Source organism: Oryx dammah, unplaced genomic scaffold (genome assembly GCF_014754425.2).
Source record: "Oryx dammah isolate SB20612 unplaced genomic scaffold, SCBI_Odam_1.1 HiC_scaffold_4, whole genome shotgun sequence".
In the NCBI taxonomy this organism is placed as follows: Eukaryota; Metazoa; Chordata; class Mammalia; order Artiodactyla; family Bovidae; genus Oryx; species Oryx dammah.
The window spans coordinates 87,930,252-87,947,242 of record NW_024070188.1 but is presented as its reverse complement, the minus strand read 5'-3'; the positions used below and the strand labels follow the sequence as shown (position 1 = coordinate 87,947,242).

Sequence of the window (16,991 nt, the reverse complement as noted above, 5' to 3'; positions counted from 1 at the left end):
ATCGCAGAGTAGCCGCTTTGTCTCCGGGGGTGCCGGGGGCGGGCGGCGAACTCAGCACCGACGCCCCGCCCCAAGCCCCGCCCAAGCCCGCCCTCCCCAGCCGCAGGGGCCCAGACGGGCGGGCGGCCGAGCCCGGCGCGCATGCGCACGCCGCTAGGACGGCCGCCGGGGGGCGGAGCCGGCGCGCCGGAAGCTGGAGACCGGGACTTCCGGCCGGCCGGAAGAGTCTCGACTTCCGGGGTTTCTCAGGGGCCGAGAGAGGGGCGGGCCGGGCGCCGCGGCCGCGGCCATGGAGAAGCTGCGGCGGGTCCTAAGTGGCCAGGACGACGAGGAGCAGGGCCTGACCGCGCAGGTAGCGAGCGCCGGGGGCGGGGGCGCGCCCGTGCCGGGACGAGCGCGCGGAGCTGGGCCGCGGGCAGGCGCCCGGCGCCTCCCGGGAGGGTCTGGGGAGCCTTCGGGCGTGCGTGGCGTCTCTGTGGCGTCTGCGGGTGCTCGCGTTGAGGCGCCTCTGCCCCCCGCACCCCGTATTGAGACCCTGAGGAACCCGCTTCGCTGCCCGTCTCCCTCCCCCAGAGAGCCCGCCCGGCCCCGCGCCGCCGTCCCCCAGCCTCGCCCGGTGCTCCGCGCCCGCTGTGGACTCTGAACCCAGGCTGGCGGCGCGACGGGCGTGCGGGTTCTCGTGCTGCAGAAGCGGGAACCGCGAAGCTCCGCCGCCTCTGTTAGCCCCTGGAGTTAAGGGAGGGGTTGCGAGTGTGTGGCTAGTCTTGTGGAAGGAGGGGGACTCGAGCGAGAAAAAGAAAAAGCAAACCCAGATCACTGAGAAGTGAAATAATACGGAATCAAAAGCTGTCTGTTGAGCTCTATTAAGAGATTTAACAAAAAACAAAAAGACCCTTGTCTCTGTGGTTTACCCACGAGACTTGATCAGGGTTACTTCCTCTATTTAGAGGGTTAAAAATAGTGCGGCAGGAACTGCTGTGTAAGTATCTGTGTTATTTGCCTGCAGACAAATTCATGCTTGCCTGTCACCGAATTGGAACATTTAAAAGGATGCAGTATTACAGAAAGACATTGTCCCCTCTCCTGTGCTAACTTCCTTCCTTGTGGTCATAATTGTTCCGCACCTCTAGTGAACAGGATTCTGGACGACTCTGAGGGTTCAGAGACTAAAAGAAAGCGTGTGCTCTAAATGAACCCTAACCAGTTTAGCAAATCATAACCTTAACATAAGAAACAGCAAATAGTAATATGAGAAACGTCCTTTAGGCACTGCTGCCTAAAGGCAAGCCCCCGCAGCACCCACAGACGCCACCCCCGCTCATTTATTGAACCACTGTTTTTTGCTTCCCTTTTTGCTCTGGATCTGTGCTATACAAGCAGCAACCCTAGCGACATGCGGCTATTTCAATTTAAATTAATTAGAATTAAATAAAATTTAAAATTACTTGCAGCCACATCAGCCACGTTTCAGGTGCTGGCTAAGCGTGGAAGTTAGTGGCTGTTGCATAGGACATTGCAGGCTTGGGACATTCCACTCAGAAAGTCCTACTGAGCTGCTCTAAAACCTTGGGGACAGGAGGGTAAGGGTACCTCTTCTCTTGAGCCCACTCTCTAGAGGGGAGAAAGATTATATAGAGAAGTCATTGATGGAAGCTGGGAGTGACTGCAAGGGACGTGTGCTGTGAGTTCAGAGGAGGTGATCATTTATTCGTTCAACAAATATTTTGGTACCTACATGTGTTTGGTTTGGCTTCCCCCACATGGAATTTATATTTTAATTGGGAAAAGCAGTTAATAAACAAGTAAATATAAAAATATGTCAGTCAGTGGTAAGTGCCATGGAAGAAGGTAAAGCAGGTTGAGGAGGTTGGGATTGCCTGATTGTGTTGGACGGTCATTGAGGGCCTGTCCGTCAGGGTGACATTACAGCGTCCTTCCGAAGAGTCCCTGGGGTACCTGGGCAACTCATGCAAATGTAAATTCTGAGAACAGTGCTTAGCTTGTTGAAGGCCAGTAAAGAGGCTGGAGTGTCTGGAGCGCAGGGAGAGCGCAGTTGGGCTCCGGATTACATGGGGTCTTGCAGGACCCAGTGAGGGTTTCAGCTTTTACTCGCAGCACTGAGGAGCCGTGGGCAGAATGGGGATGTGCCTGACTTGGATTTTAAAGGATCGCGTCGGCAGGCCCATGGAGAACAGGCGAGGGGCAGAGGACTCCGGGAGTGGCCTTGGGGAGAGACCACTGGCCGGATCAGGGAGATGGGAGTGACGGTGGTTTGAAGTGAGAGTGGCCAGGCTCTGTAAATGGCTTGGGTGTAGAGCTGGCGGGGTTAGTGGTTGATGGGTTGGATGCGTGAGCACTCAAGGAGCCAAGGGCGCCTCTGGTTTTGACCTAAGCAGCTGGAGAGAGGGAGTCTCCCATAGCTGGGCCGTGGAAGGCGCAGGTGGTAGGGCGGGGAGTGGGGAACGTCTGGGTGTTGAGTCTGAGATGCCAGCTGCTGAGTGGAGAGGCAGGAAGGCTGCTGGGTGTGAGATGCTGGAGGAAGTACTCACGATAACCAAGGGATTGTGGGTAAGCAGACCAGAGATAAGGCTCGGGTTTGACCTCTGGGCCTTTCCAGTGTGAGGAGCTCAGGAGAGGGGGAGCAGCCAGGGAGGAAGCGGGGACAGAGACCAGATCAGTTCATGTGAGAGCTGAAACTGAAGGGGCTTACTCAGCTGGCAGTCACTTTGGCCTCTGGCTAAAGCCAGAGGACACGCCAGCTGCCTTGGGCTCCGTCTTCCCCCAGCAGTGGGTGTTGATCAGGGGGCTGGTGGGGCAGCGAAGGCCAGCGTCAGGCAGTTTTATGGCCTCCAAGGTCAGGGGAGAAGGGCAGGGACTGAGGGGTGAGTCTGCAGGGCCCCTCCCCTGCCGCCCGGCTCTCCTGAGGGCCTCGGGGCTGGGAGCGCAGGGGGTGCAAGGACAGGCCAGCCGCCCATCCCTGACCGCGGGCAGGGGCCGGGCACTAGGCCTGCACCTTCTCCCAGCTCCTTTTAATCAAGAGCCAGACCCCTCGCCTGGCACTTAACACAGGCCCCCAGGAGCCCGCAAGAGGGCCTGTGTTAAGTGTTACCTTTGTTGTGTGAATCGGCGAATGAAGGCGCGGAGGCTGGAGGGTGAAGTCGTGCTTTCTGTGTGTTTAAGGTAGAAGAGGCTTAAGCGTGTTCAGTCCCTGATGGTCAGTGGTGTAGGGGGTGGGGGTGGTGTCTCCAAGGCAACGTGGCTTTCTGTTGACCTTGGGGAGAAATCCGACTGGGTCAGGTCCCTGGGAGGTCAGAGGGCGTGGCACCTAACCTTGCGGCTAGGTTGAGCTTTGCCCTCTGTGGTGGTGGGAACAGGAAGAGGTGAGGGTCCCAGGCGAGCCTGGTGGAGGGCGGGCGTCTGTTCTCTGTGGCAGATGGAGGAAGCCCAGGGAGGAAGCCCTGGCGCCAGCACAGGTGCCTGGCAGAACTGGAGCCTGAAGTGGCAGTGGGGCGGAGTGGTCAGCGGTGGTGGAATGGGAAGGCAGGGTGCCGTGGACAGCCATGCACAGGGGAGGCCCAGCAGGCCGGGGCCGGGCTCCTGAAGGGCAGGTGCCCTGGTTTGATGTCCTGTCGTGCGTGACTGCCCAGAGGACGAGCAAGGAAGGCTTGAGTCATGGGGGGGTGTTGCTAGGTGGATGGAGAGAAGGGGAACCTTTGCTGTCTGTTGAAGCGAGGCACCCTGCCATTTGTGCTGGAAAGAGGGGGCTAGCAGAGCAGTGAGGCGACAGCCCAGGGGGACGTCACGGCTGGAGAGCAGCGGCCTGGGCTTGGACACAGGGTCATTTCAGGGCGTGAGAGACCCTGGGTCCCTGAGGGGCGGGGAGCAGAAAGGCTGGGCTGTCAGTGGATGCAGCAATCGGCCCAGGCTCTGCTAGGAGGGGGCAGGACCTGTGGTTGGGGTCCTGGTGAGAGGGTGACCGGGAGAGGGACCCGGAGGGCTCGGGCCATGGCCCCGTGGGGAGGGTGTGCACGCCTGCTTCCCCTGCTGTCCGGGCGGCTCCGTGTTCTCGCCGTCTCTGCAGGCGCAGCTCTGGGAGCTCAGTGCTCGGCGGTTCCCTTGACTCGTGGGGTGGTGGCCTGGGAGGTGGGCTCCGGCCGCCAGTGCCCGCCTCGCGCAGGTGTCCACACCCCGCCTCCCCCATCCCCGTGGTCCGTTCCTTCACCAGCAGTACTGGTGCTGCCGGGAGGATGTTTTCTTCCATTGTTTCCGACTCATTTTTCTCTTTTTAATAAATTTCTAGTTGCAGGTGCTGTTGATTTTTTGCCGCATAAAGAGGACACGAGAGAACAGGAGGGTCACTCCTGCTTCATGAGATGTACTCTTTGCTTCCTCTCCCTTTGATAACAAGTGAAATGACTGGTGGCAATTTTAGTGTGTATTTCTCTTTTCTCAGACTCAACGTATGAGATTGAAGCACTTGCTGCTTTTGCTGGGCCCCTTCCTGATCCAGGTTGGACCGCACGCTGTACCTACCAGCTAGTGCTAACGCCATCCGTCCGCGGGCTCAGGGCTCCCTCTGTCTCTCGCGTGGACAGGGCAGGGCCTGTTTTTTTGTCGCTATAGATGGACATTGTAACGTTTTCCCAATGTTACAATGTGAGTTAAGCGATCTGTGATATGTTTTTGTGTCCTGGACAATCTGCAGGGCTTGGGACAAGTCATTTGCTTGTGGATCGAATATTCCAAATTTGCAAATTGAAAAAATTTGTCTGGCAGATGACAGTAAGAGAAAAAATATCTGCTGTTGTACAAAGGGCTGTGCTGAAACCAAGTCAAACAAAGACCACGGGGCGATTGAAGCTTGAAAGAAAGTGAACACGAACCCTGGGTCCTCACTCCCTGCTGAGTCCCGCCCCCGCCGCCGGCACCATGGGTCTGCACTGACCACTTAGGAGCCCTGCCCCCAGACACCGTTTCTAACCTTTCGCAGACCAGCAGATCATTCCCTGGGCAGTGTGCTGTCTTCAGGGTTCATTCTCTACCATGTGGTTAAAATGTACTTGGTGTGTATTCTTCCTGATCAGAAAAAAAATGAGATTTTAGATGTTGTTCCAGGCAAGTGCGTTCTTTGTTCACAGTGGTCAGTTTTAGTATAAACAGATGACATTGCTGGAAACAAGATTGTTTGTAAAGCAAATTTAAAAAACATTTAAAATGTGTTAAAAAGGTGATGGATGTTACATTGGCAGAATCTTGATTTAGTTTTTTTATCTACTTTTCATGCTACGTAAGGATTCACAGACTAATCTGTTGAGGTAAGGAATGTAGACAAAAGTATTTTCAGCTTTTGCGTACAGGAACGCTATTTTCGCTTCTTTATTTTTGAAAAAACATTATAAGCATGTGGTCTTTTAAGTATATGGTAATTCATGTTAGAAATTTAGATTTTGAAATATAAATCCTTATTGTATATTTCTCATTTTCTTGAAACAGCCAGTGTTGATACTTTTTCAGCCTTATTGGGAAATAAATTGTAGTAATCTATTTAGGAATATAAATATGTATTTACCATTTGCAACAATGTAGATGAACTAGAGGGTGTTAAACTTAATGAAGAGAAAGATGCTAATGTTATCACTTACACATGGAATCTTAAAAAATATGCCACATGTAGGTAACCAGACAGAATCAGACTCACAGGCGTGGAAAACAGCTAGCTGTTACCAGTGGGGAGGGGAAGCAAAGGCAGGACAGGGCAGAGGCGAGAGACACAGCTGCTGTGCGTAAAGTAGACGAGCAGCTGAGATATCGTACAGCACAGGAAAATATGGCCGCCGTTTTCCAGGAACTTTAGAGGGAATGTAATTTATAAAAGTATTCAATCACTGTGCTGTACACCTGAAACTAATGTTACAGACCGACTGTACTTCCTGTAAAGAAAATGTGTACTTTAATCATGACTGTATGCCAGACTATTGTATGAAATATATGGGGTACGCTTTCCCCATATGATTTGGTTAGAATATGCATGGCATCCTGGAATGTTTTTGCTCTAGAGTTAGTTATCATTTCAAAGCACGTTTTTAATAACTTAGGTCTAGGAAATGCAGGCTTTCTTGAGTTAGTTTTATTTATTTATTTATTATAGGCAAGTTCATTCTTTGTTTACAGTGGTCAGTTTTCGTATAAACAGATGACATTGCTGGAAACAAGATTGTAAAGCAAATTTAAAAAACATTTAAAACGTGTTAAAGTAGTGATGGATGTTACATTGGCAGACTCTTGATTTAGTTGTTTTTATCTACTTTTCATGCTGGTTTCAAATGAGCTTTTTGTAACTGAAGTTGTTGAGATACCCTGTGGCTGAGCCTGATGGCGGCACCCCAGGTCCTGGCCATTGGGAGGATGTACCCATTGCCTATCAGCTCACAGCTGTCCCCTTGGGCCGCTCTGGAGTCGCGTGGCACGCTGGGCCCTGCTCAGTGACACACGCTCCACCCCCCGCCCCCCCCCCCCCCTGCATGCAGAGCAGCTGGCGGGAGGTGAGTCGCAAAAGGTCACCGGGCCTCACAGCTGGACAGACAATGGGGTGTGGTGTTCACTGAGCGCCAGCTGAGGTCACGGCTTCGCTCAGCCCCTCCCCTTCTCTGCCCAGCCTCCCTGAGTCCTTGGGGCTTCCCCTGGGACTGGCTCCCGCAGGACCATCGAGTCAGGCTCTGCGTGCAGGAATCTGGCCCAGACGCCCTCAGACAGGAGACAGAGAAGGGTGTGTGTCCCGACTCCACCTCAGCACCCGTCAACAGTTTGCCTGTCTTGTTTCATCTTTCCCCTGGTTTTTCAATCAGTGAGCATTTTATAATGTGTCTCATCGTGTATGCATCAGTGCTCCTCCTGGCCCTCACGGTCAGAGTTTTCCAGAAACAGTGCTGTTATCTCATCTGCAGAGGTGACAGCATCTCCGGGACGGCCTGATCCCCAGACTGTTTATATTCCCCTTCACAGCCGAGGAGTCCTCATATTCTTAAGCTGCACCACTGTGTGCAAAGTAAAACAGGTTCATCGTCTGTGTTAAAGTGAAGATTTGCTTTAATGTCATACAAAGCATCAGATTGGCCAAGTGGTGATTTAAAAACGTTCTAATTCCCCTTCCTTAAGGTGCTTGATGCCTCGACGCTTAGTTTCAACACCAGGCTGAAGTGGTTTGCCATATGCTTCGTCAGTGGCATCTTCTTCTCCATCCTTGTGAGTTAAGCTTTATATTGCTTGATAATTTCTGCTTCGTGTGAGACTAAGCATTCCATTTATCTGGACTGTTTTGATGGGACTTATTTAGTCACTTGAAATAAAGGGGTAGAGATCAATAAAAAGATGTAGAGACTAATATTTAGGGGGGTTTATGGATTGTTAAAATAAATTCACTGAAGAAAAACCACTGTGTGTTAGGAGAGTTGCGATCAATGGTTTAGAAGAGTTTATTACCTTTTGTAACTTGCCATTTATAAAAAGAATACTTAAATAGAATGAGATGTACTTAGATATATAAAGAAGATTATGGAATAGCTCATTTATATATACTTATATGCAAATAGGCATAAGATTCAAATTAGCAAATAACATTGAAAATTAACTTTTTAAGAACCTGTATAATTAGAGACCATATGTTAACACATTTATGCTTAAATATCATTATATACTATCATTCTTATAGTAGCAGATTTATATTTTAATCTATTACAATGGTAAAATTATTTTAAAATAACTCTAACATCTTGACTCAGGGAACTGGATTGCTGTGGCTCCCCGGAGGCATAAAGCTTTTTGCAGTGTTTTATACCTTTGGAAATATTGCTGCATTAGCCAGGTATGTATGGGAGTTTGGCTTCTCAAAATGTATTGTTTGCTGTCATTATCAAAGTTTTCTTTGCTAATAGGATATATTTCTGTAGGTCTGTGCCTGTCATGAGTTCAAAATTTACATTCCCTCAGTAAATACTTAGACCCCTGCCGTGTGCCAGCTGCCTCATAGTGTTTATGGTGAGAAGAGCCAGCATTTGGAGGTGCTGCCTGTGTGCCAGGCACTGCCTGTCACCCCTCCATTATACGTCCAGGTGTAGTAACAAAAGAGAGGGGGCGGTCAGTCCTTGGGGAAGTGCCGAGGGAGGTGACCGGGCTGGGGTCCCACCCGACAGCCCTCCGGAGTCCCGGCTCGTAGCTGCCTTGTGAGGGGGACGAGCAGATCCCGGGTGGCAGTGCTGTGCAGAGGGGTTGGGTGGGGCCATGTGGGGCAGTGACTCCGAGGACTGTGCACTGGGCGTCGGGGGGTCCTCTCTGAGGGCCTCGGGCGTGTCTCTGGGGTGCTGCTGTAGCTGTCACAGCTGTGAGCTCTCAGCATTCAGAGGTGAGCCCCCGTCTCCTCAGGGACGTATCAGCTCAGAGGTGGTGGTGGGGGACGGGCGTGAACCACCGCTGAGCTCCGTCGGTCTCTGGGCCCATCCTGCTCCTCAGATAGCAGTCTGGAGGGGCCTCGGGGAGCGACTGCACACTGCCTTGCTCCTGGAAGCTCTGCACGGACAGTGCTTCTGCAGCTGACTGCACTGCTCATGCGTGCCACACGCGTCGAGATGAGGGGCTGTCGCCGAATTGGCCCATGCTAGAGACAGACTGCCTTGTCCTCCCGGGCCACCCGTAGCGGCCATGCTGACCCAGCGCTGAGAAGTGACGCTGTGAACGGCTGTGAGAGGCATTCCTGTGTCATGGAATACACAGAGATTAAAGTTTCCTTCTAATACTTGTTATTCAGTCTCTCAGTCGTGTCCTAGTCTTTGCGACCCCATGGACTGCAGCGCGCCAGGCCTCCCTGTCCATCACCAACTCGCAGAGTTTACCCAAACTCATGTTCATCGAGTTGGTGATGCCACCCAACCATCTCGTCCTCTGTCGTCCCCTTCTCCTCCCGCCTTCAATCTTTCCCAGCATCAGGGGTCTTTTCAAAGGAGTCAGTTCTTCACATCAGGTGGCCAAAGTATTGGACCTTCAGCATCAGTCCTTCCAATGAACACCCAGGACTGATCTCCTTTAGGATGGACTGGTTGGATCTCCTTGCAGTCCAAGGGACTCTGAAGAGTCTTCTCCAACACCACAGTTCAAAAGCATCAATTCTTTGGCGCTCAGCCTTTTTTATTGTCCAGCTCTCACATCCATATGTGACAACTGGAAAAACCACAGCTTTGACTGTGCAGACCTTTGCTGGCAAAGTGGTGTCTCTGCTTTTTGATACACTGTCTGGGTTTGCTGTGGCCTTTCTTCCTGCAAGCGTCTTGTAATTCCGTGGCTACATCACTGTCTGCAGTGATTTTGGAGCCCAAGAAAATAAAGTCTGGCAGTTTCCATTGTTTTCTCCCGTTTGCGATGAAATGTTGGGACCCCAATGTCATGATCTTCGTGTTTGAATGTTGAGTTTTAAGCCAGCTTATTCAGTTTCCTCTTTCACCTTCCTCAAGAGGCTCTTTAATTTCTCACTTTCTGCCATAAAACAGATTTAGTGAGATTGTTTAATTAAGCTGACAGGGTTTGTTTTCTTAAAAGCACTTATTTTTACATAGACCAATTAACAGATCCATCTCTCATTTCTTTTGTTTCAAATAGTACATGTTTTTTAATGGGACCCGTGAAACAACTGAAGAAAATGTTTGAAACAACGAGATTGCTTGCAACAGTTATTATGCTTGTAAGTAAATAATGATCATTTTTTAAAGAACTTTCATAGGAGGGTATTTTTTGGCATTATTTATGAATTATCACCCACTTGTGTACAGAGGAACTCATGTTTCCTTTGCTGAATGTAATAGTCGCATCCTTCAGGCTGTGAGTTTGAAGAGTTTGGATTGTGCAGTATTACCTCAGTGAGTGGCTGGGGGAACCCTGTTTTCTTGGGCATTCTCTAGCAGACTAGCGCTGTGTATTTCAGGTGGGAAGCAGAGCTGCATGTGTTTCAGTTTCCAGCCCCGTGCAGCCTTTTTTCCTGGACCACTGTATGGACTTTTTGGAGGATGGGGCTGGAAGGTCAGGGCACTTCTGGGTCCATCTGAGTCTTCTCTGGGAGAGGCTCCTGGCTTTTGTCCCTTCCCTGTTGGAGTGGTGGACAAATAGCCCGTTCTCTGTCTTCAGACCTGTCCCCACTGCTTTCATCTGCCTGTCCTTGTCACTCCTTTGGGGACAGGGTGTGGTGTGACCGTGCACTCTTTCTGTATGAAATGATTATGGTCAGCTCCTTATGTAAAGCTAAGTAGAATAGGACTCACTGTACATTACCAGTTGTACTAAACACGGTGTTGGTGGTTTGAGTTACTGAACATTAACATAAGCGTCACACATCCCTGAGAACAGCTGTTGTCACTCATGCATTCGTGAAACAGCATCTCTTGGCTTAGTCAGCAGATGACTTATTGCGTGTTTCCAGTTTGCCCCAGAAGATTGCAGTCACAGACTTTAAAATAATACTCAGGGAATATATAAGGACAGTTCGAGGAAGCCGTCTCATTGATTTTGTTGTGTGGTGTGTTATTATGCAAATGAATGCAGAATTGTGTATGCATTTTTGTTGGGCCTTTGAAAAGACTCACACTCGACCATTTTCCTTGCCTTCCCCAGCTGTGTTTCGTGCTCACCCTGTGCGCTGCCCTTTGGGTAAGTTACCCCAGCCGTGTCTATTTTCTGCTGTGTGGCCCCTCACCAGGTAAAGTGTCATCAAGCTGCCATCTCAGAGGAGCTCAAAGTCTGATTTATTAAAACCCACCGAAGACTGGTGTCCTTAAAGTCGTGTGTGTAGCATCCAGTTAGTGGCCAGACTGGTAGTGGAGCCTGCCACCTGAAACAGAGGTGAGATCCTTCCTGCTTCCAGGTCAGGACGGCCCCCGTCATCAGGGGGCCCGCGAGGGGCCCTCGCTGAGGGTCCGCTGTGCTGTGGCTCTTGGGCGGGGAGGGCATCGCGGGCTAAAGGTGTCCCGGCACCGAGGAGAGAGGGTCAGAAAGCAGGCCGGCCAAAACGGCAGCAGGGACCAAGGACGCACTCGTGTGCACACCGCTCCCCAGCAGCCTCTAGAGGAGCTCCCTCACGGCTCCGTTTGCTTCCTGATGCCCGTGATGCTTCGCTGTATTTGCGTACTGTTCCTGATCCACTTCCAAAGGGGACTGAGGTGGCTCTTGAGCTCCCAGGAACACAGTGCGTTTCAAAGACGATGGGGTGGTGTGTAATGCACTTCAGAAATGTGCCACCAGAAGTGTTCTGAGTTTAATGATCCAAGGACTGGGCTCTAGTTACACAAGAATTCACTAATACCTCAATGCCCAATTGTAATGTAAAAGAATATTCTTAAGCAGTTTTTGCATATTCCTGTGGGAAATTGGTTTCTGATGTGTAATGGTCTAGCAGTCTGTTTATAAGCAGTAGATTAAAAATAAGTGAGGAAGTAAATATAAAGATGGACACATTCTAAAAATGGGTCATTTTAAAACAACCATGGAAACTGTTTATATTATTCCGGAAGATCACAGTGAAGTACAGTTTTACTTCAAAAAGTAACTCAAGGAAAGAAGGAAGTGCCAGTGAGTCAGAGACATGGATTCCACATAGGGTATAGATCTGCTGACCAAGTGGGCTTTTCAATGTCGATTTTGTTTACTTATTTTCAAAAAATACTGATGTATTTAGCTGTGGTGGGTCTCCGTTGTGGTCAGGAGATCTAGTTCCCTGACCAGAGGACCAGGGATTGAAACCCCGGGCTCCCTGCATTGGGAGTAGGGAGTCTTAGGCACTGGACTGCCAGGGCAGTGCCTTGATGTTGACTTTGGAAAAGTTAGCCTGACTTAAAAGGCCTAACATCAAAGGGGTTAATACTTTGAGCCTGTGCACAATTATTTCGTTAACATTTAATGCCATATATTTAGCAGCATTAAGTAAATGGAATCAGAATTCTAGAAAGAAAATAGAATTTGTGGATATTTAATTTTCAGATTTACTGAATCGAAAATTTGTCATACTAAAATGTAATGAAATGAATGGAGCTATCAGTTACGTCTTTTGAAAGGAAGGAGTTGAGCGAGGCTGTGAGAGGTATTTTAAAACGTTTACCTGGTTGTGTCTTTGTCTTTGCTGTTCTCAGTGGCATAAGAAGGGGCTGGCCGTGTTATTCTGCATATTGCAGTTCCTCTCCATGACCTGGTAAGTCTTACATTCATTGGAAAGGTAGCTGCCTCAGTGGTGCTAAGCGTTTCGTTCCAAGCCTGTGAGCCTACGGAGGTCATTAGGGAGGTTCTCCTGGCCCCAGGGGAAAGGGCCTCCTGAGGGGTCACATGCCTGGGGTCTGTGTTGTGTCCCGGAGAGGCGGGCCTGCACTAGCGTGTCACACGGGCGGCACCTGCGCTGGCGTGTCGCACGGGCGGGACCGCAGGGCCCTCTGACGTCACGCCGGGAGGCGGGGCGTGCTGACATGTCACATGGGGCTGTGGGGCCGCGCTGACGTCACACGGTGCTGCACGCACTTCTCTGCTGTGCCAGAAAAGGCGAGCAATGCACGGGGTGCTACCCGCACGCGTAAACCCAGGAGGGCCACAGGCTGAGCCCGGGGGGTGGCGGGGACCCCTCGCTCTGTGCGGTGTTGCTGAGCAGCTGCCTCTGGCCCTGAGCACTTGCTGCAGCCCTGCCTCCCCGTCTCCCTGCGGCTTCCTCCCCTCCGGTCCCTCCCGATGGGCCGTCCCCTTCATGCAGCCGCGTTCAGGGCTGGGCGGCACCGAGGGCCCGTTGAGTATGTGATTGATGGAACGTGTCCCCCTCGCACGCTTCTGGGTCAGACCAGAAAAGTGTTCCTCGCTGACGGAAGGCCTTTCAGAGTGTTCTTCCTTTCTTCTTTAGACCCGAGTCTCGTTTTCTTCCTCGTAAGAGTCAGCGAACCCCTTCCCGAGTACTGTGGGACATCTTGGTGTCGGCCAGTCTAGGAGCTGGGTGTGTGCTGGTGCTGTCCCCACCTTTCCACTGAGGCAATATCAGCACATGTTAAAAGTGCAAAATAACTTTCAGACACTTTACTCTGACATATGGAAAATTTTAAATCTTTGTCATTTTCTATTAATATGTTACTTTTTATTGTTGATGTGTACTTGATTGTTTTCTTCTTGAAGGAGAGTGTAGTTTATTCTATTATTTTATAGTTTTTTTTTATTAACTTAAAAGGAGTAACCTGTTACAGCAAGTCAGACTTTAGCAGGCATCAGAATCACTTAAGAATTTGTTAAAAACATAGATTGCTTATTAAAACAACAGTTTTTCATTCAAGAGGTGTGGGGTGCTGCTGCTACTGCTAAGTCACTTCAGTCGTGTCCGACTCTGTGCGACCCCATAGATGGCAGCCCACCAGGCTCCCCTGTCCCTGGGATTCTCCAGGCAAGAACTCTGGAGTAGGTTGCCATTTCCTTCTCCAATGCATGAAAGTGAAAAGTGAAAGTGAAGTCACTCAGTCATGTCCGACTCTCAGCGACCCCATGGACTGCAGCCCACCAGGCTCCCCCGTCCATGGGATTTTCCAGGCAAGAGTACTGGCGTGGGGTGCCACTGCCTTCTCCCGAGGTGTGGGGTGGGCCCTGATAATTGGCCTTTTTAGCAAGGTCCCCAGTGATGCTGTATGCTGTCTGGCTCATGCTCGGAGAATCACTGTGTAATATTCTGCTGCTTCCTTTTTTTATGCTATTAGAATACGGCCATCTGGCATAAAGAAAACCGTCGTTTAGATTAAATTCCAACACCCTTGAACTTCCCTTGCAGGTACAGCCTGTCATACATCCCGTACGCAAGGTGAGCCTCTGTGAATCTCATTCTGTTGTTTCTGCTCCTCTCATTCTTTTTACAGAGATGTCTGAATTTTAGTGATTTTCATATTAAAATATGATTTACAGGGCCTTTTTTAAAATTGACTTTGACTTTTTTCCCAAAAGGAAATGAGTTTTTAAACGAATTTGATAGAAGCTTGCCACATAAAGTAAAACCATGTGAACACGGGTCCCAGGTGGGCTGGGAGCTGACTGCAGATGCCGCACCTGAACACCCGCAGGTAGAGGGTGTTGGCGAGAGACCCGGGATCCTTCCACGGCCGCACACACCCCATAAATAGGAACTGAGGCTGATGCATAGATGTTTGGTTTAAGCCAGCAGAAACATTTATTCTGTATGTTGAGGTAACTGCCATTAAAAAAATTTTTTTTTCCCAGAAAAATGTGTTCATGTAATTGTGGAGGGAAAAGCAAAACTAACTGCAGACTTAAGCGTGAGGTTCAGAGGCATACTCTCTTAAGGCACAGCTTCATGAACTCTGGAAATGTAGGTTGTATATGAAAACAGCAAAACTGTATGCCTAATAAACAGTGAAGGAAATTGGTAGAAATTCTGTTTTTATTCAAACGAGTGAGTCTTTTTCTGACGAACACTTAAAGGAGAAAAAGCAAATCAGGGTGACCTAGAACAGGAGCCGGCCCTCAGGACCTTAGCTGGGAGGGTTCCTGCTGTCCCTCAACAAGGGAAGAGGCGCCCTGGAAGCGGCGTCCACTCCGGTGCAGCCGGAGCTCACAGCCAGGGCGAGGCGTTGCTCCCCTGATGCGTGGGCCTGCGCCTCTAGCCTGGGCTCACCCTGAACAGTCTGTATAACAGTGATCATGTTGAAACTAACTGTCCTGGAAGGTGAATGAGGTCTAGCACATAGATTTTTTTTTTTTTTTTTTTGAGTTCTTAGAATGTAGTTATAAACATTTTTGTTTTAAAATCTTGTTCATTATTTCTTTTTTAAAATTTGTTTTTTTGGGTTTTTTTTGGTATTTAATTTCTTCACAAGAAAATTAGCAATAAGTGCTGGTTAATATTTCTAAATAAATAAATACCATTTCAGCAACTAATAAATTATTTCCGTCTCAGTTCTTGATTTCAAGTGACACTCAAGAAAGTTTTAGTTAACCAGGAAATGCGCTTGGGGTGTTCCACTGAGTTCTGATGGAAGAAGGTGATGGTGCATTTGTCTCTTGGCAGGAATCTTTTTGCAAGTTGACTCTGGAGGCAAAATTATTATATTGTTTTTCCTTTTTTTTTTTTTCATCAGGGATGCAGTAATTAAGTGCTGTTCTTCTCTCCTGAGCTGAAAGCTGTTTGAAAAGAAGGAAACTGTTTGAAAAGACCTTTTAAAAGTTGATGTTCTGTTTTTGGTGCAGTGTCCTTTTCCTGATACAGTGATCACTCCAGAACAACCGCACCAACCATCTAAGCCCATTTTGTGTACTGGTCAAACTACGTACCCATTAAACTGTTAAATGCTTGTGACAGTAAATTCATTATGTACCATTAACACTCTCTGTCAGAGACGACGAGATTTTAATCATTGCCAAGTGTAAATGATTTTTAGCCAGTTTTTTAATCTTTTTTCTAAACAGCATTTGAGATGTGAATATTTAAGGATAAACCTACGCTGCAAGATATATTCAGCTTTTTTGGTGGTTTTTAAGGGTCTACATTTTTAAAATGTGTTTTTAAATAAAAACTTTAAATGTGAAAGCTTTTACTGTAAGCTAAACTGCTTTATTGTATGTAATAAAAAATAATATATAAATCTTCATAATTTTGAATAAACCCACACTTGGAAAAAATAACATTTTCTTGATCAAGTTTGTGATTTTTTTATTTTTTCAAGTTTATGTTTTAAGTGGGTGGTCTGTTGATTCAGTTGAATAAAATGTAGTGTGGACACTTGTGCAGTCTTTCTGCAGTGAAACGGGAAAGATAGGATCTCTATCCTAGTAACTGCACTGAGTACGGGTTGGTGAGGGGTGAGAAGACGGAGTGACTGTGAAAGTGTGTGCAGGGTGGGCCTGAAAACAGGCGGCCTGGACGCCGAGGAGGAGGGCAGGCCAGGCGGAGTGGAGGTGCAGGAGAGCTGACCACCAGGTCCAGGTCGGGGGCCCGCCAGCCCACCCAGGAGGGAGCGCTGCGAGGCGGGGCTGGATCCGGGGAGAAGTCGAGACAGGCAGACGTCACCAGCTCTCACCCCTCAGTTCCCCCCATGTCCCGGGCCCGTCAACGACCCGGTGTGTCCGTAGGCGAGAGCCTGCTCCTCAGGAGGGTGGCCTTCCAGGCCTTGGGGACTGAGCCAGGACGGGAGGGGCTCCCGAGAGGCATGGGGAGGACTCCTGCGTCGAGGGATCTGTGCAGAATCAGCACGAGGCCGGGCTGCTGAGCACAGAGGAGACGCATCCAGTCCTGGGTGGGCCCTGTCTCCAGCCGAGGCCACGGTCGGAGCCTCGCCTTAGACATATCCACCAGTCCCCAGAACCGGCGGGAAGCCCGGTGCTGTGCAGAGGACCCCTGGACGGGGACCGGGGCGGCTGCGGGGGAAGCCATGCGCCTGGAGGCGGGGTGTGGCCGAGAGTCCACCGAGATGGGGCCGAGGGTCCACCGAGATGGGGCCGAGGGACCGACCGACCCCTGAGACAGCAGGCTGCAGCCCCGTGGAGCTCTCGGTCCGCACGGGACCATCTGTCCAGCCAGGCTCCAGCGGTGCAGACGCTCCGGCGAGCCACGCCAGGTCCTACCAGGGAGGAGGGACCCCACGATGGGCCTCAGAGCCTGGGGGCTGAGTGGGACTCGGTGGACGCGTGTCCCCAGCAGGGAGGGATGGCGTGAGAGGCCTGCCCAGGCCCGCTGGACCCTGCCCTGGTGTGAGAGTGACAGATGGTCTTGTTAACCACAGACTTCCTCATCAAACTTTCCCTCATGCTTCCTCAGGGTGGGGGCCCCTTTGGAGCCAGCCTGTCGTGGTTGGAGGTTCAATCCTCAGCAGGATGGCCCCCAAGTGAGGTTCTACGGGTATTCGCTCCCTAGGACAGCGTCCTTAGAGTGGGTCCCTTGTGCCACTCGGCAGGCAGCACAGCAATGTTCAGTGTGGCCCAGGTGAGGGACCCTC

General features: G+C 50.2%; 1 protein-coding gene across 3 annotated transcripts; it reads left to right on the top strand.

Annotated features, from left to right (window-relative positions):
- The first annotated feature begins 219 nt into the window (after window positions 1-219).
- On the top strand, window positions 220-15,510 carry SFT2D1 (SFT2 domain containing 1). Of its 3 annotated transcripts, XM_040239167.1 has the most exons (8): window positions 220-352; window positions 7,156-7,242; window positions 7,779-7,861; window positions 9,646-9,727; window positions 10,651-10,686; window positions 12,162-12,220; window positions 13,817-13,846; window positions 15,138-15,510. In XM_040239167.1, exons 1-8 carry the CDS (start codon window positions 290-292, stop codon window positions 15,175-15,177), a joined length of 480 nt encoding a protein of 159 aa, XP_040095101.1. In that variant the 5' UTR covers window positions 220-289; the 3' UTR covers window positions 15,178-15,510. The 3 variants fall into 3 exon arrangements, with proteins under 3 accessions (XP_040095101.1, XP_040095106.1, XP_040095102.1); XM_040239172.1 differs by lacking the exons at window positions 13,817-13,846; window positions 15,138-15,510 and adding an exon at window positions 12,911-13,056; XM_040239168.1 differs by lacking the exons at window positions 13,817-13,846; window positions 15,138-15,510 and adding an exon at window positions 12,767-13,056.
- Window positions 15,511-16,991: the final 1,481 nt, after the last annotated feature.

Coding starts and splice junctions, on each gene's coding strand:
- SFT2D1 (XM_040239167.1), top strand. CDS start 290: ATGGAGAAGCTGCGGCGGGTCCTAAGTGGCCAGGACGACGAGGAGCAG. Junction 9,728..10,650: donor TTGCAACAGTTATTATGCTT/GTAAGTAAATAA, acceptor TGCCTTCCCCAG/CTGTGTTTCGTGCTCACCCT. Junction 10,687..12,161: donor CCCTGTGCGCTGCCCTTTGG/GTAAGTTACCCC, acceptor TGCTGTTCTCAG/TGGCATAAGAAGGGGCTGGC.